The sequence below is a fragment of the Callionymus lyra genome, chromosome 16 (assembly GCF_982586985.1).
Source record: "Callionymus lyra chromosome 16, fCalLyr1.hap1.1, whole genome shotgun sequence".
NCBI classification, from domain to species: domain Eukaryota; kingdom Metazoa; phylum Chordata; class Actinopteri; order Syngnathiformes; family Callionymidae; genus Callionymus; species Callionymus lyra.
Genome location: NC_141833.1, coordinates 5,124,659 through 5,152,095, shown reverse-complemented (window position 1 = coordinate 5,152,095; position 27,437 = coordinate 5,124,659). Strand labels below are relative to the sequence as shown.

At 44.1% G+C, this 27,437-nt stretch overlaps 1 protein-coding gene across 1 annotated transcript; it reads right to left on the bottom strand.

Annotated features, from left to right (window-relative positions):
• Positions 1–5,108: 5,108 nt before the first annotated feature.
• ptch2 (patched 2) lies at positions 5,109–27,307 on the bottom strand. Its single transcript, XM_087810522.1, has 23 exons — positions 26,686–27,307; positions 25,926–26,118; positions 19,975–20,164; positions 19,828–19,897; positions 19,658–19,749; positions 17,594–17,702; positions 17,437–17,523; positions 17,221–17,342; positions 16,220–16,367; positions 15,394–15,525; positions 15,161–15,316; positions 14,984–15,076; positions 14,769–14,894; positions 14,023–14,413; positions 13,412–13,933; positions 12,753–12,895; positions 12,484–12,664; positions 12,136–12,416; positions 10,865–11,002; positions 10,424–10,566; positions 7,533–7,932; positions 6,938–7,454; positions 5,109–6,850 (listed from the first exon to the last, which is right to left on the bottom strand). The coding sequence occupies exons 1-23, from the start codon at positions 26,830–26,832 to the stop codon at positions 6,816–6,818; spliced, it is 4,416 nt and encodes a 1,471-aa protein (XP_087666648.1). The 5' UTR covers positions 26,833–27,307; the 3' UTR covers positions 5,109–6,815.
• Positions 27,308–27,437: the final 130 nt, after the last annotated feature.

The following is a 27,437-nucleotide window of genomic DNA, read 5'->3' as shown; positions in this document are numbered from 1 at the left end:
ATATTAGCCTGTGACTCTTCACGCTTCAAGATGTTGTCAAGTACCTTAAAAAAATTACCCTGAGAAGCAAATACTGTACGAGTTAAATGAGTCGACTCTGTATGAACATCTTGATGATGTCAGGAAACCCAAATGCAGGAAACGGGCACAAATCATCGATAAAACAAGACACAAAAACACTGAACATATACTAACATAGAGCCAACCACGTACCACAGTAGTTTGACATCACGAGAGAGACAGACAAAGGAGGGTTTTTAAACACGCAACAATCCAAAGGAACAGGGATCAGGTGAGACGAAGACACAGGTGACACGAATCAGGGCGATCAGATCAGGAGCACAAGAGGAAGTAAACAAGACAGGGATCAGGATTTAACAATAAAACCAGGAAGTGAGACGAAAGGGAACATAAAAGACAGGATGTGGAAGATGACACCAGAGCTCCTGCTGTTTAAGCGATATGTTGAGATGCATCTTTGTGTATCATGAGTATTTTATTTGTTGCCTGTTGAGCCATTTTATTTTTGCTCTTTTTATCTGGAGGACATTTTACCAGAATAATGTTGAAATTAAACCGGTCCATGGTGCAACAAAGTGTTAGGGGCCCCTCCTCTAGATACAGTCAGTGTTGGATAAGTTATTTTAGAATAGTAACAGTTAAAGTTACAGTAACTAATTTCTAAGAATGTTTTCTTTACTTAAGATTCTCGTAGGACTATGATTTTGTGAACTGGCAGTAGAAGTAGTAAACATTTATAAACAAGTTATTATCGAGTCAAATCTCTGTCACATGAGCGAAAACATTCTCTTTAGACATTTGTTAAACTTTAGAACATTTATTGCAATAGCTTCTCAGCAGGTGGTTAAAGGGAAACACCCGAAGAATCTGCCCGAGTCTTCCGACAACTAGGCCATTTATGGACGATATGACGACCATAACTTCCACTGATTCCTTCACCAGACGCCGGCTGGACAAACCCCGGCAGCATCGGATGGACACGGATAGCGACTGAACCGCATGTGGCCAACTTCCATCTACTGTATGAAGTCACTCTGTCACACGGAATCTAGCTCAAGAGGTTGACAACTGTGGAAAGAAAACATGAAACTTGCCTTTGAGTATCTTCAAGCTTAACTATAATTAATCTTTAATTGTATTATTATTCTTATAAATATTTTGTATTTATTTTATCCAAGTAGGGTATCCAACTCTAATAAACTGACAAGTTTTAAAAGAAAGTTTCCAAACATAGTGCAAAAAAAAAAGAAGCCATATCTACATTCCTCTGATGACATGGACACACATCGTATCCGTCTTTACGACCGACCCGTGTCATTATTGAACGGCTCGATGCGAGTGTTGCAACAAAGCCAATCGTGCGGCGGCGAAGAGTAACAATCCTTCCACGGATCCGTGTGTTCTCTCACCCTGAAGTCTACTCCCTCAATGGCTTTACAGCTAATTCCTCCATTCTTCTCTTCCTTGCTCGCTGCAGTACAAACAACTACACAAACCCCTGCTACACACACACACACACGCTTGCCAGTGCATGTTTTTGAACACACTTTTTTCTTCTTTTTTTTAAACTAATCAGCCCTATTGAATTCCAGCAACAATGGTACTCATCCTTAGGGCCACCCAAGAGGTACACACACTTTGCACAAAAGAGTGAACTTGTGATCTTGTGATGATGGTGCGTTCATGTGTGTTTACCTTTTCCTACCTTTCCCAATATATCCATAGATTCAATTCTCCAGGTTGCCTTTGTTTATAGCGGATAGTTTTACGAATACTCTGCTGGTTTACCAATGCAATGAATAGTCAAGACTTAACTTAGTCAAACCAGGTAACAATACAACAAATGTGAGACAGAAAAAAAGTTGCAGACAAGGAAAAGGGGGTGGAGAATGTGAAAAATACTCCTCTCTAATGTGAAAACAAAATGCACAACAGGAAGCAGACCCCCAAAATAAAAGTTCAAATGCAGCACGTGATAGTCACATTGTCCCGACTTGCAAATATTTTTCTATTTAAAGCTAAAGAAAGATCATGAAATATTTTTATAGATTGGAAATGACCTCATTGTTTGCATGTATAAACATTGATTTTCTTTCCTTTTAATTTTCACCGCTTATCCACCATCTGAACACACTAAAGTCAAAGTCCCAAAATAATAAAAACCCGGAAATGACTGGCATGAGGCAGAGACTAACAACACAAGCAACAGTAGGTTTTAACATGAAAAAAATCAGTACATTTGAAACAAAAAGTGAAAACCAGGAAGTGAAGACGATTTATTAAAAAGGGAGGGAAGTCTGAAACACAATAGAAACCATCCCAGAGTAAAACAGAATTCTAAAAAGTAGAAAGTTAAGAAGCTGTGAACACAGACGTATGAAAAAAAACGGGACAAATTTGAATTGTGCAGAATATCAAAATCACAATCACAAGAACTAGAGAAGGTTGAAAAAAGACAATGGGAAGTTGAAACAGATAAGGATAAGGATAAGGATAAGGAAGTTGATTTTTACTAGCATGGACGTAAAGACGATTGGACACTGCGGACTGGAACCAGGAAGCTTAAGTAGCAGTTGCTGCGTAGCCGAACGAAGATTGGTTTCAAGACAGTAAGAAAGGAACATTGAAGTAAAACTAACAAAATAAAAGCACATACTAAACACAACACTATCATTGAATAAGCAGAAAAATAAAGTTTAAAGCTTAGTTAAACACATGACACTAGTGTTTTCTACCAACATGAGATGGGTTGTGTGTGGGATAGAGTGTGTCACATGTAATTTGCGAAAAAAGTTTTGGAATCATAACATCAAAAGACTCCAGTATCAGATTCGAACCGCGACTGCTCAGCTCTGACAAGTGAGGGGCTGTTGTGTGGGAAGCAAAGGAATTTACAGCATCCACCTTTCATCTTCACAGGTGGGCACAGTGTGTGTAGCCGTGTGTGTTTGTGTATATTTGTGTATGGATACAGGAAGGAGTGTATATGTGTACATGTGCGTGAGATCGGTGTGTTTGAGTCTCCAAGAATGTGTAGTTTAAACAAATGAGTATGTGTGTGTATACATGCGAGTGTGTGTGTGTGTTCATAATGGCGCAGATTCAGACAGACAAGTCACAACAATCTTCCAGAGAGCCAGTGATCCCGGAGTTTTTCCAGGTGGTTCAGTGCTTCGTGTCAGGGATCAGCAGCAGAACAGTGCGACAGTCCACTTAAGCGAATGTTTTTATACGTCAATACAATGGGAAACAAGCAGCAACACAGAACGCTGTGTCGGGCGGAGGTGTGTTTGATCAAGATAAGCACAACATTTTCTGGAAATACTTCTCTCTCGTTTAGTTTTGTATATTCTTCGTTTACAAAACCTTGGGATTGTGTCTTTTGCCAAGTGTTTATTTGCCTCAAATCGGCGCGTATCCAATGGATGTCACAGTGTTGTTTTTCCATCACAAAACTGGTACATCTTTTTGCTGTTGAGCCTCCTGACCTATTGTTCTGCTGGAAAATTGATTAAAATGACATTTTTTTTCATAGTTAAAAGACAAATTATTGAATACAAAAGGGTATTTTAGGTTTAATTTTTTTAATCTGTGGTTTTATTTTGAAGTGACTACTCGACATTAAGGACTTCCTCCTAAAACAGTGACAAAAAACCTCTTTAAAATTGTTTTAAACACTATAAAGTCGCCTTATATGTTGCAACCCAAACCGTAAGAAAACATTGTATCTAACTATGAATATTTTTATCTGTCTAAAGTTGACTTGACACATTAATACTAAAGCTACCTCTAAGCTAATGCTAGCTAGCATTCAAAGGTTAATTAAGTACGTACTTAAGCGTTTTAGTTACATTTAAGATAACGTAGGATGTTACCTTGCTTAACTTCTTAAGCATCCCACCTTCTACATATTTCAAGAACATTTTTTTTCTGGAGAACAAGGTAAGGTATGAAATAACATGTTCCACTACTCCTTAACGCTGTTTATTATTGTGTTTGTATTCATTTAGCATGTTTGTAATACTAAGAAGTGTCTGAGGTCACTACCACGCATGTTCTGAATGATAACAGAAAATACAGAAAGTATATTCAGTTGAGAAAATAACAACAACCAAAAACTAGTTGTAGCATTGCTATGAGCCAGGTCATTGATAAATGTTTCAACAAAAAGAGAATTCTTTTTCGGGTCTACTGTCACATGTTTGTTCAGCTGAGCCAATTTTGCTTTCGATTCTTTTGATACTTTATTTTAGTGGTGTTTTAGTGTTTATTTTGTTTTCGGACGTTGTGCGAGCGTCTTATATTTATCTAGAATATTTTGTGGAAAGAAACGGCAACATTGCTGTGATGTTTTAAACATCTGCAAAATATGTGATTTCTAGCTCATGTACACAAAAAAAATCAAGGTTAATTATATTTAAATTGGTACTTTAGTTTAGTAGAAGCGAACATGTTTTGAACTGAATTCATTCGAATGAACTACTCTATCTTTGCAGGTCAATACCTCCCAAAAAAATGGCTGAAATGTATTTTCTACTAGCAACAAGAATGAGGTGTCAAATTCTAAAATCAATAAAAGTCAAATATAATTTCGAGATGTGTCATTTACTAGCTGCAAATACCGTTTCAGGCCATGTTGGAACCAGTCAGTTATACAGCATACATTTTTGGACTTTTAGCACCAAGATAAGCTTTTTTATATTTACCCTTCAGCCATGACAATTTACATCTCATGCTGTTGGGATATTCTAGTAAAAGAGCATGGCAGGGATGTCAATGAAAGACTTTCACTGAAGCTACAACTATTGTATCAAAAAACTACTTAATGTAGAATCACAGGTTACTTTAAATATATCTTTGGTCCTTCTAATCCCAAATCCCCAGAGATTGCGTCCAATCTGATTTGCAACAATGAAGTCTCTTAACAGATAAGAAAACGAAAGAATTGCTCTTGTTTGCCTTCTCAACAATGTGAGGAGGGTTTGTTTACGGCTGTTATTTATCCTGCAAACATGCTCTGCTGACTCGGCGATAACGCCGCTAACTCTTCCCACGACACAAACACAGATCGACAATGACAACAAGGCCACTTTTCAATAGATTTATTTTGTTAGTCCAACTTCTATAGCAGGTGAGGGAACAATACGGTCACACAAGGATTCTCTTGAGCATAGTTCTTAGAAGTCACAGTGTTTTAGACAATGGACATTTCAAAACGGCAAGGAAGAAAGAAGGGTCGACAGAAAATCTTAAAAACATGGTGTGACAGTGACACATTCCAAGACACCTTCTCCTTCAGGGTCCTCCAACTTCCTGCCCCTTCCACCAACACAAAACAAACAAACAAAAACAAAAACAAAAAAAATCATGACCCGGCCCCTTCCCCAAAACAACACAAATTCAAACTCAGCAACAAATAGATATATTTATATATAATATATATTTACTCTTTAAAAATAGAACTTCAGTCTAGATACTAACATCTGTACAAACTACAAAAATAAATTTTTAATATAAATAATTTATATGGCATGGTATTAACAATATTTTTGAAATAAACTACAAACGAATGCATGAATTCCCCCTCGACCTTTGCCCCCGACACAAACTGTCTATGGTGCCTTGTTTGTCTTCAGCTAGATTATTCACAACTGCACATTTGCTACTTTTCTTTTATATGTACAAAAGAAAATGAAGCTGCCACTTCGGAAAATTGATGTGGAGAAAGAAAAAAAAAAAAGGTCTGGACGTTTTGTTTTCCCTGCAATTTAAATCTGGCAGTGATGAGACCAGAACAACAACATACTTAAACGTGAAGTTTATAGAGAAGACAGCTAAAGTAAAGAGTGAAGAGCTAAAGGGATAATTGCACAGGGTCATGTTTGAAACCCTTAAACAGCTTAAAAAGAAAAGAAAAATCTCCCTTTACATTAGATTTTTTTTTTCTCAAATTCCCTTTTTTAAAATAAGCGTTAAGACACACTTATCACGGCTGAAAGTAAAACAGCAGTTTAAAAAAACTTGTCTCCTTCAAGTAGAACTGCAGTACTGAGACATTCAGAATCTTTTGTAAGCGCGTCCACACGACAAGGTTTTCATCTGAATTTCGCCTGTAGTTTTCTTAAGAATAATACTGTATGTTTATCAGTTAAAAAGTTGTGAAATATCCAAATACATAATGTCCTGAAAACCAAGCCGTGTGGACGAAAACACATTTCCTAGATAAGCGTACACACAAAGATTTAATACTGACATAAGGGAGAAGGCACAACAAAAATCTGCGATAGTGCACGAAAGATACCTCGAAATAATGTGTCGAATGTAAACACCGAGTGTGTTAGAAGTGTAACCTCTTGAGTCGGGAGAGGGGTGAGGGGGGTACTGCATCTTTAAGGCAAATCACTTAAAATTATTCTCCAAGTGTAGCAGCAAAACACAAATATAAAACACTGATCACGTCAATAGCCCAATATCTTAATAGCATCTCACTTTCTCTGAACACTTTGTACATATAACACATTATTATTCTATACACCACGTAGGGGGGGGACTGACGGCGCCCCCCCGCTACTAAAATAATCTTTTACAGCTGAAGTTTTACACGAGAGTAATACTCAAGTTATACAGTACTCTTTTAAATAGCTTCCCTCTTTTTAGTATTAAAATATATACTCGTAGATTTACATAAATTCTCCAAACAGGATTCTGTGAAGTACATTTTGAGTGAAGGACATCAAGGTGCTCAGAAAGGGCAGCCAGCACGTTGGAGGGATTGGGGGGCGAGGGGGGGTTCCCTAGCAATCTTTGGCTGCCGAGATCCTCAACCCACCTGGAGCAGAGAGGCAAGAGAAATAATCAGATTTTGCTGACTCAGGAGAGAAATTGTTGGGGGGTGATTAAATGTCCGCTACACTACCTTGTGTCCTGCTGAGCTCTGTTTGGTGATGTGGTGCCTCCAAGTCCTGCAGCTCTAAAGAGTCTTTCTTGAACGAGGGAAAGTTCGTTTTGTCACCACGAGTCCTGCGCGCGGCCTCGAAGCAGTCGGACTCGCTGTCCGTGTCGAAACCTTCATGCATGTAGCCCTGGTACGCCGCTCCTGGCAAGGTCGGGTGAACGGCCACCGTTACAGAGGCGGTGGCCGTCACCACGGTGACGGGCCCCCCGGAGCTTTGCTGCAAAGGCAGGGCAGAGGTGCTGCTGTAGCTCGGCCCTTTAGTCCTGTTCGGCTGAGGCCCTCTGCCGCTCTGAAACCTGTTGCCGCTCGGACAAGTCCTGCCCGGGAAGTGAGCTCTGTCGCTGGACTGGTGTTGACCTTGGTCCCGTTTGAGTCCGTCCCAGCACGTGACCTGGGACTTAATAGCTGACTGGGAACTGTAGGGTTCACTCGAAGGTTCGGTCCTTCCCTCTGTGCCCTCCTTGAACGGCTTCACCACCTTAAAAGGATGAAATGACACGATTAGTTTAAATGATCTAAAGAAATTCCACCTGCACTTTGTTGTTGAGGCGCGTACCGTCAGTTTAGGGAAGGTGGGGTTCTTGCTGGCCTCCAACAAAATGTGAGATGCCGGTGGAGCGTTTCCCGGCGACGTGATGTAGGCGCTCCGGTCGCAATACTTGTAATCCTCGTCGCCGATCCCTGACGTGGTGGTCACCTCGGAGTAGTACTCGGAATCCGAGGCTTCTGAAAACGCCTGTTGGCGAGCCGATCGTGGGTTGTAGTGCCCGGTGTAATATCCATGGTGGGCCATCGGCGGGGGCAGCGGTTCCGGTGAAGGGGTGGGCAGGCGGCTGGCGTTGTCCATGGGGCTGACCTCTGCCGGAGGCCCGGTCAAGGACAGGAGGACGGGCAGTAGCACCAACCCATTCAGCATTCCCAAGAGAGTCAGGATAGCCAGGACAGCAAAAAAGTACCTAAACCAAGAATAAAAACAAGGTGGTCAGATATTTTACAAGAGAAGCCTTTTAGTAGATACTATTTAAAAAAAAACAGGAAAGTTTGATTTAGTATTTCTTTGGACTATATACACAAATGTTTATTCCCGCCAGATATGTCAAGGCAAGAGCCCACATCATTCCACGCACACACAATTGGCACGAAAAGAATGGAAGCAGCTCAGGGGAAGAAGTCAGGGAAAGCCCAGTGTTTGTGTATTGAAGTCAGGGGGGGAACAAATCTGATTCCCTTCTTAGTCCAACTCAAACATGCTTTGATGCCTTCACTGTCGCTACTCTCGCTCTGTTTTTCACTCATAAGCGTGCGTGCATCCTAGAAGTGCTCGGAGGAGGCCAGGGGTGGAGGCAGCCCACAAGAAAGAGCTCCCCAAGAAAATTAGAGAGGACTCCATTTAAACACTAACAGAAAGCAGAGAGAGAGAGAGACAGTGAGATGCTAACCACCAGCCAGACCAAAAAAAAAAAGTTTGTTGGAATGAAGGAAAAAGCCAACCAGGGCAGGGATAATAGCTCTGGGGTGTTCTGGAAACATGCCGCTCTTGTTTGAATGGACTACTACAATCATTATTACAACTACTTAGCTCGACAAAGGTCACACTTCAGGGAGAACGTGCCAATGTTTGTATGTCGAGTCTGACTTCACTCTCCAGGAACTCGCGTGTGAAACACTTCTCTTACTTAATCAAGACTTAAACATGTTCGACTAACCGCATTTTTTCCGAAACATGATTGCTTTAAACGTACGCAGACTTTCTGAAATCACCAAAAAGACATTTTTACTGCATTTCCATGCCCCCCCACCCCCTCCGCCGCCCTCTGAATCCGAAGGTTACAAAACAAGAGGGAAGACAGAAAGAGAGTGAGACGTTAGCAAGACCTCCAACGGCGTCTCGCTGTTAGGAATTCTGTTGTTTATATAAACTGTAATCTTTTCCATTCGTTGTTGGGGCCTGGGGAGTCGTGTGTATGTGTGTGAGAGAAGTGTTTACATGCATGTGAATTTCCCCTTGTGTGTCTGTGTGAGCGCGCACACATATGTGCTCAGCGTGTGTGTTGGTGTGAGAGATCTCAGGGCGCTACACTGAATTAGGCTCGCTGTTTACTTAGTGCAACACAAGGCCAGGAGATGTTTACAGCAGTATATTTATGCTACTCCCCCTGCTCGCCAGCTCTGGCTCGCTCCATTCACCCGGCGACCACAGCGTTAGCTAAACAAGACCTCCAAGAGTCGCCCCTCACTTTGTCCTGAAAAAATGTCCCTCTCTGAATGCTATGTTTTTGTCGCCCGGTGGGTATCCTTATGGTTTTATTCTTATAGAAAAGGAAAACAAAAGTATTTCTTTCATTAAAAATCTTTTTTCATACAACAGCGGCGTCTACTATGTGTGTATTTTTCCAAATGTTGAATAAAGATTTTTATTAGGAAAAAAGTGAAAACCAAAATAAAGCGCATGAATGGACATTGCTTTTCGGACCTTTTACTACTGTTTATGTCTGAACTGTTGGATTATGGGAGTTGGTTCTGGTACCCATCCCTACTGTGGACTACCTATTTGTAAGTATGTGGATTCTCCCACCCACCAGGATCTCACACCCTTGCTGAGAAGCCACATTCAGACTTCTTCTTCACTCTCCTCCTGTGTCTGTTTTCTGCAGAATGGCCCTTTTTATGTCATGGAGGCCTGTTTCAGTCTGTGAGCTCAAGGCTGTGGTTTTCGGTTTTGGGCTCGAGACCACATTTAGCTGAAAAACATCGAGCCATTTGCCTTTTTTTTCCGCTCTGACCATGAAACGGTGGTGGAAATCACACGCATACATACAATAATATACAGCAGGAGAGTAGAGATGTCTGCCGGTGGGCCTGCTGACCGTCTTTAGTAACTGACCGGTTCAATTTTAGCTCCATTTCTTTTTTAACTACGGCACCTAACGGGGAGGTTGAGAACGCCAAACAGATGATAGGAATTTTTACAGATTCCCGGGCGAGTGTGTGTGTGCGTGTGTAAAAGAGACAGAGTAAGCGAGTGAGAGAGACACCACCCAGTGGGTAGCAGAACACTTCCATGTTTACGAGCAGCTGCTACACACCCTTGATGTTTTCCCCATTTGTTGTGCTCTGAGGTCGGGGAGATGGATGTGTGTGCGCTTGGAGTGACAGAACCAGGTGCGTATTTGTTACCGAGTGTGTGTGTGTGCATAAATAGGGGGGTAACATTTCCACCTGCATGCATCTTTGACCCCCTGCTAGGCTTCCTCACACCCCAGAATGAGACGAGACAACTGGCCCTCATACTATCTCCCGACACTTATAAACACACCCAGGGTGTAAAAACAAAAACATTGCGTCTTCCGAAAGTAACAAATGAGCGAGGGGAACCCCCACAGCGGCTGAAGCAGCCCGTTGTCAATCAGAGTCATTCTCACACATGGAGATCAGGCAGCAGCTCACCTCATGATGAAGTCGAACTCGGACCCTGCCAGCATAAGTACACCCAGCAGAGTGGAAATCGCCCCGTCAACTACTGGAGCGAACATGTGCTCCAAAGCCACCGCTGATCGCTTGTTCCTGTTGCCAATCGCAGTCAGAAAGCCCTGAGAACGGAGGAGGAGAAAACATTAGGAAATCTTTTGGCCATCAGACAGCACGTGTGCTTGTGTCGAGACTTGGCTCGGAGCGTTCTAGTATTTTGGCTCTTTTTATAGTGGGATCACTGCATTCTGATCTATATTACTGAATCGCAAATCCAGCTGAAGGCTGCCAGCATGAATCAGAATTATGGATTTTCCGAAATCCCTCACTTCCTCCCCGAGCACGGTAGCCTTTGAGAGCAATATTCCTGACTACCATTCCACTAATTAAAAAGAAATGTGGACATGACTTCTGACTTACCAGTGCGATGTGAACGGTAAACTCCACGCCAATGCCAACAGAGGCGATCAGTATGACCACCGGGATGGCGCTCAGCTTGATGCCAATCAATCCCATGATGCCAAACAGCTCCACCGTCATCATTGCCAGGATAAAAACCTGATGAAAAAAAAAAAAAGGGTTAGAAAATTCCAAAGAATTTAAAGAAGGAAACATATTAAACATATAACCCACTTGAGCGCCTTTGGCTTTTTACCCCACACAATCTCTGACCCTGTAGTGCTCGTGGCATCAGATTACGCCCTAAGGCAACACCTCCCCCCTTCTTCCCTCCCACAATCTTCCTGCTTCTACTCATCAACATCGGAGGCAATAGTGTTGATTGACAGAGGCTAAGGCAGTAATGACTTTCACTTTATCTTCTTGTTGGTATCCAAAAAAAGGCAGAACTGTGTTTCCTCCTTACATTGTAAGAGATTTTATCTCGCTGTGATAAATGATTTTGATTACTATTAATATCACCAGGATGAGCATGAAATAAATAATCATGATTCTGTTTACAATCATGAGCAAATTAATTTAGACTGTTAAAAGGAAATATAAGTAGCCTCAAGAGGAAATGTTTCCTTGGCAGAAAAAAAAACATGAATTACAGCTTCACTGCTTTCTGACGGTTAATTTGGCATTGATGAAAGACAGTTTGGTTGTGGTTTATTCTGAGACCGAGCATAAAGCTCCGACGGTGGCCTCCCTTCTATAGAAATCAAACACATTCCAGTTGAAACAAGCACTGTTGTTCTGTACCGCCAAATTTGAGGATATGTGGGTGAATTTGGGGGAGGTCACCAATCCCACCAGCCTGTTTTCAAATCCCTAAACACCCCAACTGCCTCCTCTTTCTCTCACACACATATTCTCTGATGGATGGGTTGAGCGGGTCAAGGTCGCGACTGGGCAGATCTGTCCTGTCCCCAAATCTCTCCCTCTCTCCCTGACAAAAGCAGTGATGGAGTTAGAGGTAGAGGCTTCAGGAGGGCAAAGCCTCTTTTTTTTTTTGCTCCTTTGCTTTCCTTTTCTAAGGCTGGCCCAGTCGGCATTAGAATGACAAAAGTTCCTGAGTGTGTGTGCGCACTGGCCCTCCTTAGAGAAAAAGGGGCCCTCTAGACAGCGTTATAGAGCCGAGGGACGAGAAGAAAGCAAGAGGAAGAGACCGGAGCAAGAGGGGGGGACTAATGATGTTGTTGAGGTAGGATGAGGTGAGCAAGTACAAATACATTTGAGGGGAGACTTACGATGATGCCAGCTGTCCAGGGATTGAGGAGGAGGACGGCGCACACCAGAAAGGTGCAAGCCAACACCACACTGATGGCCAGCAGAAACCAGTGTCTGAGGCCGATGTACTGCTCCCAGAACAAGAAAGGGTATCCGTTGGGATAGTTGAGGACTCCCTTGCGGGTAAACTCGTCACAGATGGACCTCACACTCTCGATGGCCTCCACAAAGTCACTGGCCTGCCTGAGGCCGTTTAGATAGAAAGGAAACTGAGCAAACTCCAGAGGTTCTGCAGCTGGAACTGAAGAGAAACGATGTCAGGTAAAGCCTTTGACAGCCAAAAGTACTGATGAAAGATTAAGACTTACTGCGTAGGTTCTCTCCGGTGGTGTCATACTTGTCATGAATCCATTCTCGGGGGTGGGGATAGAAGTTAGCCTGTGAGGCAGCGTACCCCAGGGGATCATTGCTGACCCAAACTGTCAGGTAAATGTAGAACACCTCTGGGGGGATGAGACCCTCTCCATCCACCAGTTGACGGGATGTCAGCTATAAAACAAGAATGAATACTTTAAGCTTGTTTCCTTCAAGTGATTCGTCTTTATTGAACGTGTATTTTTCAATATATGGTACTAACCTGGCTGTAGTTGAAAGGCTCCTTCTTGGAACCCGTTTGAATAAGAAGCTTGTAAGCCAGAGCGCCGTCCTCTGTGCCATTACGGTAGCTTTCAGAGGTAATCCTCCCCGCCAGCCAGTCAGCATCAAAAGCAGACTGAAGACCTAGAAGAGAGATACAACACATGTCACATCGGTTCACTGTCATGTTTGTGGTTAAATGTAATGAGTCCTGTTATTGTGAAACGTCAAGACCAAACTGTGCAACAATGGGAAAGTGGGATATTGAGTTTCCTTTTTCAGAACTTTTTTTTTTGCAGCTGGTTTTGATTGACCTGTTAGCTATTACTTCCTCCTGATTGGGCCTCTGACATGTCCTAACCTGAGGCGCGCTCACACACACACATATGGGACTACACACACACACACACACACACACCCACACAAAGATAACCTGTGACCCCAATCCATCTATTGCACCACCCCTGAGCCCAGGTGGATATGGGTAAACAGTGTGAGTGAACTTTCCCTAACCCTTCACACATTTTCACCTCCACGAACACACACATTCATGCGTCCTTCTAACACACTAGCATGCTTGTGGAAACCAAACCTTCAAAAAACCTCAGAATGACCAAGCGTTAGTTGAAAAAAAAAAAAGTGCTTATCGCATTTGTTTACCTCTCAGCCAGTCTTGGAAGTAGTGCAGCCACATGCGGGGTAGTTTATTGTTGCTGTCCCTGACCACGTATTTGACAGAGTTGAAGGAGTTGTGCAGTTGAATCATCAGCCTTTGTGACTTTGCATAATCAAAGCCGTCCATTGTCACCAGGTACATGTTGTAAAAGGAGAAGTATTTGAACTGGGCATCGATGAAGTTATATTCCTTGGTGTCGCGCGGCACAATGTCTGTCAGATAGAGTCCATCGTGCACCATCGTGGTCCCATAGAGGCTCAGACCAAGCAGGCCCAAGAAGAGTACAACCACGATGGCCTTGCTCTTGGGTTTGAGAAGCAGTGGAGCGTATTTCTCTCTGGCAAAGTCCGACAAGTTCCAGTGCAGGAAAGGTAGAGGGACACACTTCTTCCCTGATTTAGAGTCCTCCACCTGAGCTAGGAGGTCTCTCGTTGAGGAGGAGGTTGGGGTGAAGAGCTGGGAGCCATAAGGATCTGGTGCAGAGGTAGTGGGTGTTGGAGGGGCCGCTGAAGAAGAAAAAGTTAGACAGGGTTAAAAACGGTTACGATACTTTGTCTTTAGGAATGTAAATTGAGATTCGGGAAGCGTCGCTTACCTTGGGGCTGGGATGTGGGACAGACAATGAAGGCAGGAGGACTTGTTGAGATCTGAGAAGTGGGCGGCAGGATCGTGACAATATGCTGACCGGCCGCGTCGCACTGAGTGAAAGCCTGCACTGTGGTGGTGATCTGGGTGCTGGTGGTAATCGTCGACCCTCCAGCAAATTGGTGCGTGTGCGCTGTTGCTGTTGTTGGCGTGTGCTGCTGCTGCTCTCCAGCATCCGACAACTCGTTGGGAGAAAGATGGATAACACGGTCCGAGCAGGGGCTGTACAGGCAACAGAGTACATCCAGACGCTTGTCCTCTCGGCGGTGAAGGTCCAAACTGAGGATGGCGGGGAAGATGAGCAGCACCATAGCGAAGTTAAAAACAACCACAATGGCCGCCTAGAGAGAAAGAGAAAAAAGAAAAAGACTTGTTTTTCTCTAATATAAATTGCAAGGAAGCAGTCCCTGAGGCAAAGAGTCAGACTGGTTGAGGTCTCAGTGTGTGTATCTGAGGTTTCAGACCACCCACAGTTACACACGGATCTGAGAATGACTGGCCGGTGATATAGTGATTCACTCCTCCCTCCAGCACTTCTCCAGTTCAGCCTGTTCATCACTGTCTCCCTCAAAGAAAACACTCTTTCACAAAACTCTTGCCAGAGCAATAGAACTAAGTAGAAAGTCTTGATTAAAAGCCACTTCTATTAACTTTTCTCTGGCAAAGTGAAGTGTGTTCGCAACAGCAGCCACGTACCTGCAGAGAGAAGGCTCGCAATGCTGGGATGGGCACCAGGGCTGCCATGAAGAATGCAAGCATGTTGTTGATGGAAGTCAGAGCTACACTGGTGCCAGTCCTGCGCAAACAATCGCCCGTCCTTTCCTGGTAAGAAAAAAACAAAATATATGGACAAATGTTTAGAAATGAGTGAATGACAGCAATTTACATAAAATAAGGATAAGAAAAGGTACCTTAAAAGGGATGTTGATCCCTGCCTCTGTGAAGGAATGAGCTAATAAAAACATGTCGTCCACACCAATACCGAGTGCCAGGAAGGGAAGCACCTGAAACCAGAATTCAATTGATAAAGTTAGTAATAGAACAAAGTGAAAGTTATTTAAACAGTGTGCATGTTGATTGGGTTGTACCTGAGTGGTCGCAGCATTGAAGGAAAGTCCAAGCAGAGAGCAAAGACCCAACCCTGACGCCACTGAAAGGGCCACCAACAGCACCCCAGCAAGCCCAACTGCCCCCTGGGACTTGGCGCAGTCCCACCTGAGCATGGTTACACATGCGTATGCCAACTATAAAACACAAATATAAAAATTGGTAAACCACAGTAAAACACATGATACAGATCATTGGACATTCTTATACATACCATCAGCAAATATCCTCCCGCCACTCTGATGACGCTGACGTCCGAGAAGGATTTCATGATGTCATTGAGAGTGGTGGTAGAGAAGGCGTGAAGGGATTGGCTGGAGTTGTCTGGGACACTCTGATGTACCACCTAGAATAAGTTAAAAAGAACTTTCTTCAAATACATGAAATCAAGAATACCAAGATAAATTCAGGCTCACTATGAATATAGGTCCAATGTGCTTAGGACTGAATGTGTTCTTACATATGCGCACATGTGCGTTTGGGTGTGACAACTCAAGAGTAATGAGCACAGATGCCAGAGGTTGCGATGTCAAAGGTGAAAGGGATGAGATCACATGGCCTAGGAGGCGGCTTTCTTTACTCACAGACATGAATGGACCGCAGTTATTTACCTGTAGGCACTTGGTGACCATTTTTATGACTAAATGACTTTGTGCCGTATTTCTATGAGTCAGGGGTTCTGATGTCTTGTGCAATACACGGATCCAGTGAGTAGAATTTCCCTTATCTGCATGTCCTCCTCACTCCCTCTTTCCTTACCCTCACCGTGGAGGGTGTCAGCTATCAGAGCAACAGCTTGTTCCTATAACTAGGGCTCTGACAGAGAAAGATGATTGACCTACCCCACACACAGACGCACACACACTGCCCTGGTGTGCCATGGGATTTCGCTTTACGAGAAAGTCAAAGGTTGATGGAATTCAAGCGCTGCAGACTAAACTGAGTTTGTGTTTGCAAGTTGAGGAAATGTGTTGTGTTTAATCTCTTTCCTACGATATCTTCACAGGAGTACGAGATGAGAACTGTGTGTGTGTTCCTACCTCAACAAACTTCCTCTGCCAAGACTCCAGGATGGCTGTTGCCTTTTCCTCGTTCCAGTTGATGTCATGGATCTCATAGTCGTCTTTAAAGTGCTCATACAGCTGCTTGGGACTCATCAACAAGAACATAGTTTGGAGGGCCTCAGCACTGCAAAGATAAACAAGCACACACCGTTCAGTGTAAAGGAAACATTAGCGGCGTCAGACTTGGCTTAGAAACATGCTTTATTGTCTGTTAAGTGGGGTTGATCTGCAACCTTGCCCACTAAAATTCCACCGGTCTGACTAGTTTAGGCTCTCTTTGTATCCCTTCACCTCGCTGTCTGTGAATGGATAAAAGCAGGTGTCATTCCTTCCAGGATTCACTGGCCTGCCTGACTGTCTGCCAGTATAAACAACAAAAAGCAGGTGTTATCTAGTCTGTCCGTCAGTCTGGGCTGCGATCCCAGATGTCCTCAGGTTTTTTTGGCCCGGGCATGGCGAACAGCAGCATGGCTCAAAATGTGATAGAAATGATCGTAAATCACATCTAAAAGGAAGCGAGGCTCTTGCAGACGGGAGGGGAATCCTCTTTCATTCAAGCCTCTTTGAGCTAGATCATGATCTGGGCTCCGTCCCAACACTCCCTTTTTATTGGCTTTGCTTTGGCATTAACGTTGAAACAAAAATATGAAAACTATTGAGCTGATGACAAGGCTGCTTGTGTAACCTGGGTAGCATGAAAATGTCTCACTTTTTGTTGTTGTTCGGCTCTTATCATTATAATGATTAACATAGTGGCTAGGGTCAAACAGGTAAGTGATCCTTGTGGGTACTTCAAATCCCTTACATTTGTCTTCTGGTTTATTAGGGGTCACATAGTTATTAAAGCCGCGAAGCAAAACTGATAGACAAGCTGTCTGACCTTAGGTCTGCTTGATTACTTAAAAAGGATAATAGGGAATCTGTGAAATACAATCTCCTCAGTTTTTCACTATTCCACAATGATTTCAATAACTCACCTGAGTAGAATTTCTTGCTCATTCTTCACACGTCCTCCCAGGATCAACTCCTCCTGCCAGTGCATGAACTTCCGGCTAAAACCATGGCAACCCCCTTGTAGACGCCCAGCAATGTCAGGGCCCTGATTAAATAAAAAAAAGATCCAGAGAAACAGTGTGAAGGGAAATATCCACTTTTGTTACAGCTCACTTTTGCTTTTATCAGTGTGTGTTTACCTCTCCAAGCTCTTTGTTTGGTGCGCTGAGGGGGCAGTCAGGATCTGAGGGGTCTAAACAAGGCCTGTTCATGTAGGCATGGCCCACCTACAGAAATAGAATGATGTTTAGATACAATAGTTGGAAAGCGAATATGAATAATCTATAAATATCTTACCTGAGCTTTATCTAGCATTTCCTTAAATCCTTCCAGCGAGGTGAACTGACTTAGTTCTTCCATCAGTTTAACAGGATCTAGATTCATCCACTGGATATCCGGCATGCCCCTAGAAAGAAGACATATCATTTACATCAACCCAAACACCCCCAGTGAGGTATAGCTCTGTTCTCAAAGCTCAAATTATTGCATTCCTGCCGACGCTTAAACATGTAGGCAAAGCGACCTCGATGTCTTTTGTGCGCTATACAGCAGGGAAGCTGCAGTTACAGGAGAAAATAGCGTTTTTTATCCTGTTTCACGCTGCCACAATGCTCTCGGAAAAGGCACAGTGGCTGTCTGCTTGCTTCCATTCCCTTTGGTCTTGCACAGTCATAATGATTACCTCTGGCTCCCAAACATCTTGATAAATTGGGAAGGAGCGAGGAGGAGTGAAACAGGTACAAGACCTGGACGAGACCAAACATGAAGACAGATATAAATAAGTCTTCATTCAAGTTTGTTTTTTTAAATTGTATTTTGTTGACATTGAGAATGGTTTGTTTAGCCTGGTGTGACTTTTGTGTATTTCTTGCACTGCCTGTTTAGATTGACCTCTGTATGATTGTAAATTGTAGCATAACAAAGGGTATGTTGCTTAACCGACAATATAGAATCTGAACAAGCAACTTTTTCCTTGTGTCTTTTTGAATGCAAAATTGTGAAAGGACAAGAAAAGGCACCAACATAAACATAAAATAAATTAAAGCCATAATTGCACATATTAACAAAGGAGGGGCGTTCAATAGAAAGCCGGGAAGAGATGGAAATAAAACAATCCGGCAGTGTCTAAACTGTGGCCTCAAACTCTCTTATGAAGGGAGCTCCTCCACTATTCCCACATACCAGGGTCTCTTTTGCTGCCGCTTGCAAAGACACTCTCCTTTATCGGCTAGTTTTTGCTTGACTGAACCAGGCCCCTTTTGTTTTTTCATAGATTGAAGCTCTTTGTTCTCACCAGTTTTTTTTTTTCTCACTTTCATCACACTCAAACGCTTCCTTCACTACCTCAAATGTTTTTGGATTTTACTGAGGCGAAAGGAAAGCAGGAGCTGATGAGTGAACTTTGTGATAAGTCCGTGGATACGATATGATTTATTTATTCATGAGACGGATCTAAGGTTTCAAGTTTGGCTTATGCTCGAGTGTGGGAAACTTGTTTGTGTTCAGTATGTGCTGGTTTTGTCGCGCAACACTCCATGGTATGCTCTTGACAGACCCGCAAACAAATACGTTGTTTGCAAAGAAACATCTGCCACGATCCAAACCATCTTTTATAAACCAAGCACTCAATTGAAATATCACTTCTGAGGTCTCTTTCAGTGACTCAATTTCTCTAGAGAACTTTGTCCTAAAAAGAAGAAGAAAAAAAAAAAGAATCCGCAAAAGCCCCAATACGCCCAGACTCCACTGTTAACCGTCTTGTAGCCTCTCTCTGTCTTTCTCGGGGGACTTGAGTTTTGAATACTGCCCATTTTATTTGTTGGACAACTTGGGAGCTGGGAGCCTGGGCATTACCATGAGAATGCAGAGTGTTAGCCGTGAGCTGACAAAGCCGTCCCCCCTTCCCTCCTTTCTCCGGGGCCCCTGCACTGATGGACACTCACTCGTAAACTGAAAGAATGCTTACCATTGTCTGACCCAAAGGGCTCCCCTGCCACCACCACCACCACCCACCCTCCGTTCTACCAATCCACCACCCAATTGCGGCTGCAGCCATCTCCTCGCTCCATCCCTCCCTCATTGGCTGTATCTCTCCCTCACGTTCTCTCTTTGAATTTATCTGTCAGGACACCCCCTCCAGCCCCTCTCTGGGCCCTAAAAGAACTCTATTACTGACCGCTGCTGTCACTCACAGTACACACTGACAGTCCACTGAAAGCCCAACTGTATGTCTCCATTGAGCATGTGTTAAAAGTTACAAGCAACCTCCCAAGTTCCAATGGAAGCCTAGGTAGAAGGAATGCCAAGTCTCTACGGAATGTGAAATATAAAATACATAAACCTGAATTAATTGAAACTTACGGTAAGTAGGCGGAGCCACCCTGTAGTTTAGCCCCTTCCCAAAAACAGTCCAGCGGTGTGATTATCATACAAGGGAAGAGCTTGTCAATCATCTGAAAAAAACAACAAAAAAACTTGTTAGCGATTGTGATACACGTAGATAAAGATACAGGTTTAAAAATAAAACCTACTCTTTCAATCATGACGTTTTCAATGATCGGTACTCCCGATTTGTAGCATATTTTGTTAAGATCCCATGACCTGGTCGGAGAAGAAGACGTCAGATTGGCACAAACTTCAAGCATATATGTCGGTCGCTAAGTCCTTGGCCAACTTACTTTCCAAACAGTGACACTTGGACTTTGCTGGCAGACAGAGCAGCTTCCATGTGTACCAGCAAAGCTTCCTGGGTAAGAATATTAGTGCCTTCTTCTTTGGGAGTCTGAATAAGCATTTGTGAGGTAAACACCGACTCCTCTCCTTGCTTTTCTCTGGTGTAGCGAAGCTCCTGGCTCACCCGACTGCCAGCTAAAACAAAACAGAAACAAACTTTGTTAGAAAAAAAGGTGGAGCCACTTGAACGGAGACAACATCGATCAGCGTCGAAAAAAAACACATCCACACTTAAGGGTGTACATTAGAACGCACACACCAACTCAAGAACATTATAGAGACCAACGCCCTTGGCCCTCAACAGTGTTGGTTTTGAAGGCACTTCACACAAACCCAGCGTCTGGCCAGGAGAAATGAGTAATACAGCTTCCCATCGCCCCTTCTGTGAAGCAGATGTGCCATGTTGGTGAAGAAACATCGGGGTCCCTAATGACACTGGATGTAGGATGTATGCAACAAGATGAGATAAAGATTTGTTTCTTATTGAGATGTAGGAGTGGCACTAGCGCTTGGTGAAAAATGATGAGGCAAAAAAATGGTTGTCAGTGCTGGTGTGAAACAGAAGCGACGCAAAAGGAAAAAGAGGGTGAAATAAAGAGAGGGCTATGTGGTGCTGTGCGGTAGACTCCAGCCCCCTAATTACAGGAGGTTGCCCTGAAAGGGTTTGCCAGCCGGGGGGATCTGCGATCTGTGCCAAGTGGACATGAAACATGCCGCGCTGGATCACAGAGAGCCCGTCTGCCTCGCTCCCTGTCCCACTACATGACAACCAAGAGAAAGTGGGGGAGAGAAAGGGTGGCTTGATGAAGTTGGGAAACAACAGCTACCTCCTTCTTAAGTCTTGTAGCTCTTTTTACTGTGTTTCGCCCGCTCTGCAATCACCGGCTTTACCGCTTCGGGTAATTCCCTACTAATCGTTAAACATTTCGTCTAGTTTCTAGTCGTTCTTTTCGTCTGCCTCCCTCTTTCTATCTCTCTCTCTCTCTCCCTCTTTCAGGGCTCTCTGCACCTCCCCCAGCCTGGAGCAGGCTCCTATAATTGATGGGGAGAAAAGAAAAAACAAACTATTCAACCTACGCTGCAGAAGTGTGAGATCAGGTTAGAACTCTGGGCCTTGGAGACGCCAAGCAATCTTTCCAGGCTTTGCTTTCAAGGCTTTAATTACCCAGACAGGGGCTTGAGAATATCAAGTCACCTCGTTTATTTGCAATCATGGGTGTCTTTTCGGAGCGTCTGGCTCGGAGCATCTGCCTTGCGAGAATACGGCTCGAAACGATTTTGTTTCCAAACATGAATTGTTTTGGCGAAATATTGGTCGTGTTTTATTTGTTTTTAAAAATTCAACTCATTCAAAGTGAGTCTCGTACAAAGAGCCAGTGACTCCCAGTTTGGATGCCAATAAGAAAGTGGACCCTCATCCTGTCCACGAACCTCATTGACATCTGTTAAACCTTTTTTGACATTTTGTATGTTAACCTCTACAGCGTGGGGTTTTGATCCCAACAGGAACTGGGTGGCTCAGAGAGACTCTGGCTCTTTAATTACAGGCCTCCTGAAGTAAATTATAGCTATTTGTGTCTCGTTCCTCCCATCTGGACCACCCAGGCAGCCGGTCCTCTCTCTTCTCTCCCTCTTTCTCGCCTTTTTTCCCTCAACCCCTAGTCCGGCCCCAACCACCCAACTCTGAGCCGGTTCACCGCTTGCACCGAGCGGAGGACAAGTCTTTTCTTTCCTCTGGGTGAACTATTCTTTTAAACCGTACCTCCACCACCCTCCGTTCCTCCACTACTCTCTCTCTCTTTCAACACCGTTCTTAGCAGCAACTAAATCAATCTGATTTTTTTGGGAAATCTATTTGAATTAAATTCCTTCCACAGCAAACCGCTGATAACTCATGAAGCGATGAGATGGTGACTTCTCTGACTTTTAGAATCCAGCCATCATAAAGGGGGATTCAATTCATTCTTTTGTCCTTCCTTTTTTTTTTTTTTTTTTAAATCGGGAAACAGACCTAGTCCCCGTCCCTAGCAATGCTAGGTCAGACCAGGCCACCTTCAAAGTTCAGTGTGGTAGATTAGCTGGATTAGGGGGCCTCTGAAAGGCCCCACGCTGTTATGGAGGAAGACCCAAGACGAAGAGGGCTGAAAGTGACATGTATGTTTTTCACCTGCTAAATGTGTCGCCGTTCACGCATGCAACAACAAGAGAAGTTAATATTAAAAAAAGTTGAACTTGCTAAAGCTGTTTGAGTCAAAACAGTTTTGCCAAACATTTTTTCTCTCACAGTTTCTCTTCTTCATAAGCACTTTATCTCTCCTCTGTTTCAAACCTAATGAGAAGTTCATTTGCTTTCTCCGGGGTTGACAATAAAAGCCTCTTGGCCCTTTTGTCAGATGTGGACCCACCAGAATCATCGCCGGGCGCCATTGCAGGTTCTCAGTCTACCGTGCCCTATGGCATTCCTTCGCCAGGCTGTCCCTAGCAGATGGGCAACTCCTCCATACAAGCTCCATCCAGTGCAGCTTCAGACTGAATGCAAAGCCTTTTTTGCCATTGTACCCCTTCAATTTCTTTCAGATGTTTCCCAACAAACAGCAGAATAAAATGAAAGAGGCAAAGCTTTCTTCGTCCACAACAAAGGCAAATGGACCCAAACTTTTCCCAGCCTGTAAAACAATGCCCGAGGCGGGTGTGGGAGGGTGAGGCTGGGGGCAACAAGGACTGGCTGGCACTTTGCTATCATACCTATAGAAATACAGTGCATGTCTGTGCATATGTTCATTGTGACGGCTGGTCTTGCATCAAGAAGGAAGGACTTGACTGAAACCTCTACTCCTGCCATCTTAAAAAAAAACCCACCTCGGACCAGTGAAACATTAAAAAATAAAAAAAACAGTTTCACTTACATTCTATTCAGATGTGCCAGTGGTGTAAGCCACCACACATAAATTTGCAGCGGGGCTGGCATTTAGGCACTTTCTATTTCCATATGTATAGGCTTGCCTCTGCTAATTATGCTAATCATGGCCAGTGTTGGCCACTGTGAAAAATAGTCACATTAGACACTCCACTGACCGCTAATACTGCTTAATGTGTGGTTGAAACATACATTCATCCCGGCCTGAAAGGCAAAATTTTTCCACGTTGCTGGTCTCATTCAGATAAGAAATGAATTTATCGAGCCTGGAGGAGCATTTCTTTTTTCTCTCCCAAGTACCAAGAAAGTGTTTCGGCCTCTCCCTAGTTTTTAATACGTCCACAGTGTAAGCTACTGAGGTAAACGGTGTAAAAGGTGGCTGGTGTTGTCGTGAAAAGAGTGCATGGAGAGACAAGGTTATGCTTTCATTATCAGCTTTTCGGCAGCTTTGATACAGTAAAAGATCCACCTGTTTGTGATCGGCTTCTTCTCATAAAAGCCGCACATTTATTAAAAAAAGCCACTCGTTGAAACGAAGGAGATTCAGATAGAAGGGAGAGGGAGGGTGAAATAAACATTTAGAAAGGACCCAGGGTGACTCCGGTCTTGTTTGTTCTCTCTACCAGTGAGGTCCCGGGTCCTGAGCACTGGGAGTTTATTTATCTAGCTGGGGCACCACTGCGCACTATTCACCTCCAATAATGCCTCATAGAGCTCCCTTTCTCTGTCTGAACTGGGCCGCTGTGTGCGCTCTGATGAATTATAGCATTTACCTGGTGTGCTGCTGAGATTTGTTTGGAGAAAGTGCTCCAAACACCAGAAAAAAATACCCCCGAGTGCATTTTCTCTGAGGACTCATCAGCGTTTTGGGACATTGCTAAGTGGTCTTTGCGTAACAGCTACTGTGTGTCCCTTTAATCTACCCCAAAACCGCAATCAACCTCATACCAGGAGAATGTTTTCACACGAAAATGCGAGTTCTATTTTAAAAAAATGTCCCCATTTTTTTGGCTTAGTATTCTTACATAATGTTGGACTTTTTTTTTAGAACGTTTATCGACATTCCCTTGTGTTTGTTTTTTGTTAGAATGTTTTTTTATATTTATATATTTAAACTTCTTGGGCACAAAATAAGTTTGTGGGTATTTGTATTGATTGGTTTATTTAGTTCACTTCTCTCATTAAACATGAATATTTCTGACTTAAGATATACATTTTTCCGTGGTTATTTTAAACAAATTAATTGGAATACACTTTTAAACATCTTCATCTATTTATGTGTATTTCTCGACCTCTGAAGAAGATGTTTTTCAATGCACACCTCGAAGCAAGTTTGTGGAAACGATGGGTAACAAGGATAATTCAGGGACGTTCAAGGAGGTGAAACAGATGTTAACAAATGACACCCAAAAAAAAAAAAATGGTAGAGGACTGACCATAAACCTTCCCCTCCTGTTCCTGCCCAACCCCCCCAAATGTCTGCACTCATCCCTCTCTTCCTCCTGCACCTCTCTTTTACAACCTGTCTCTCTTTTATCACTTCTGGACAAACACCGACACTCGCTCTTTGGAAAGGTGTGACAAATACAACAACTTTGATATTTGAGAAAACCCTGATGCGAGAGTGTCCTTAATCCTCTTGTCAGACTAAACAAAAAAAAAGGAATCCTGTTTAACTCTCACCTGCGCAGGTGTGAGAGCTTACAGATATATACGGAGATGCTTCTGCTTCTTTCTAGAAAAGTGCTACACTGCGAGAGGAAGCAATTAAAATGGCCCCGGTGGGCTGACTTCACGAGGCAGACAGGTAGAAACACAAACAGACAGAGAAAAGACAGACGGGGTGGGCAGGCAGACACATTAAAGGTGGCAAAACATGACAAGTATGTAAGTGCTGGACGAGAGGAAGCATATGGTCCGCACACCTTCACAATCGTCTCATCCGTGAGCAGGGACTAACCTCTCCTTGTTACTGAACCACTTTACTCTCTATTGAGGCCCTCACAGCTTTGTCAATGGGGCTATTGGCGGAAACAAGGCAGGCAGAAACTTTAGAAACATGCCCACGGCCTCTTAAAGGCGCAGTATTCCCCCCCCTTTTCAGGGCCCCTGATTCACGTCTTTCTGTCACCAAAACAACTGGCACAAAAACATCTCCTTTAAGAGATGGCCAATTAACTCAGGAGATAATCCTGATGCAGGAGGGAAAGGGTGAAAAAAAATGTTCTCCTCGAAAATGTTTTTCCTGCCCGACACTATGAGCCGTCTGTCCCTGTCCTCCTGTGACACGGTGGGCTCGAAGAAAAACCCCAATAGAGTCTGTTTATATTCGCCAACTGCTGCGGCGCTTTTAGAGCGTGCAAAACAGGTGGGTAAACTTCAGCTGCATTCACTTATATTTTCTCTTCTTGTGAGGAGGGGAGGAGTAGGCGGGGAGGGGGGTCCTGGGAGGTGGTGCCTGCCTGCCTGCCTGCCTGCTTGCCTCTTGTTGAATGGAATCCAAGAATAGTTAGGGACCACACAGGGAGCCCCCGGAGAAGGAGGGGGGGGGAGGGGCCCGGGCCCTCAAAGATGGCTAACCATTCACACAGTCCATCTGCTGCAGGGATCGGCCCCGGCACCGAAAGCCTGGGGGTTTAAAAGGAATTTGGCCGACGTAAAAGAGAAAAAAAAAAAAAGCTGCCATTGCTGCTAATAATTTACAAAAAAAACAGATTTTAAACATGTGTAACAATTTTTTTTTTTGGGTTGAGGGGTGAAAAAAAGTGTGACGCTAAAGTCATGACAGATTGTGTCAGGTTGTGTATAGGAACCAACCGTTGAATGTACAAATTTTAAGATGATACTATTTAACACATGTAAGCATTTACATTCAAAATAAAAGCCAACGCTCGTTATGAAAACCCAACGTTTCTGAAGCTGTCAGAGTAAACGCAGCCACACAACATAACAAACACAACAACAAAACGGTTCACTCACCTTCCACCCATAGCTGCTCGATGTCAGTCTCGATGGCGGCCACTCGCAGCCCGACGGAAAGAGCCCCGAATACTAAGAGTCCAATAAAGAGCACCTTCCCACAGTGCCTCTGGATGTGGCAGCCCAATGAGAACAGGAGGGCCTGGAACCTGGCTCGGATCCACAGGGGAGCTTTCTGACCTACCGCCTTACCCTGGATGATGATGGAGGGAGGGAGGGAGGGCGAGAAAGACAGGAAGATTAAAACTAGGATGGTACAAATAAAAATAAAAATAGTGATGACAAGACGGGTGTCAACGTCTCCCCTAAACTAGAGTTAAATATCAGAAAACTAAGTTTGTGTTTCAAGTGGAACTCTGGGGTTCCAGCTGACATCTATGTTTCCCCCTGCATGTGTGTAAAGCCTTAAACGTCACAGACAGACGTTGCTGTTGTGGTTTCTCTCTGCAGCGCTGAAACACGTCCAAAGCATCCGGGCGGTCCAGAGATGCTTTGTCAGATCAAACTCAATCAGTGAATTCCTCCACAGGACCCACCACACATCCACACACACTAGCCCGGGCCAGTGCGCCTTGTCTGCGGCCAAAAAGCACACGATGGTGTGGGAACAAAACAACAACAAAACTAATTTTAACATGAAACAAAAAACTGAGAGGTTGTGTTTCAGGGGGGAGACGACACACACCCACACATGCGAGGAAAGAAGATCAAGCATTTACGGCGGGTTCATTCACAAAAATCCAAAAGCCCTGGTCATCACCTTTGAGATCTGTTTAAGTGCGAAAGCAGCGTGGCAGTAGCTGGGTCTCCGGAGCAGGTCCGGGTTCGCTGGCGGCTGGGATCGCGTGTAACTCGGGGGTAAATCTCCAAAGACGCCGGCCCCCGGGACCCCGAGATCCGAGGCCATAGTCCGAAGAGGGGGATCGATGATCGGGCGAGGAGGAGGAGCAGCGGCGGCGAAGAGAACCTCAGCGAGCGCGACAGGAACGACAGCAATAATAATAATAATAATAATCCACCATAGGAGAGAAGCGCATCCGAGGCAGGAGAACCTTCTCTAGTCTTCCATGGAGCCAAACAAGTCTCGAAACTCCATCCCAACATCATGCGCCGAAATATATCCTTCAGTCTTCATTCGTCCGGATGGCTGGTGGAACGACGCCTCGCAGAGTAGCAGTAGTACAAGGAGGAGTAGTGGCGAGGCTGTGGGTCTGACTCCGCTCGTGTAGCGGTAACATTTGGAGAAGTTCGCCTCTCGGCAAATCCTGAAAAGGGAGGTTTGATGGAAAAGTGCTGCGGCTCCCATTGGCCGAGGAAGAGGCAAATTACTTTGCAAACATCGCCTATTATTAGCTGCTAAGCAACAGCTCACCAAAGTGGAGAGAGAGGGTGGACCACCCAGGCGGCCCGGGCTGCGGGGAGGGGGAGGGAGGGAGAGGAGGAGGGGGGGCGGAGAGAGAGAGAGAGAGAGAGAGAGAGAGAGAGGAACTCTTTCAATAAACCCTCTGCACA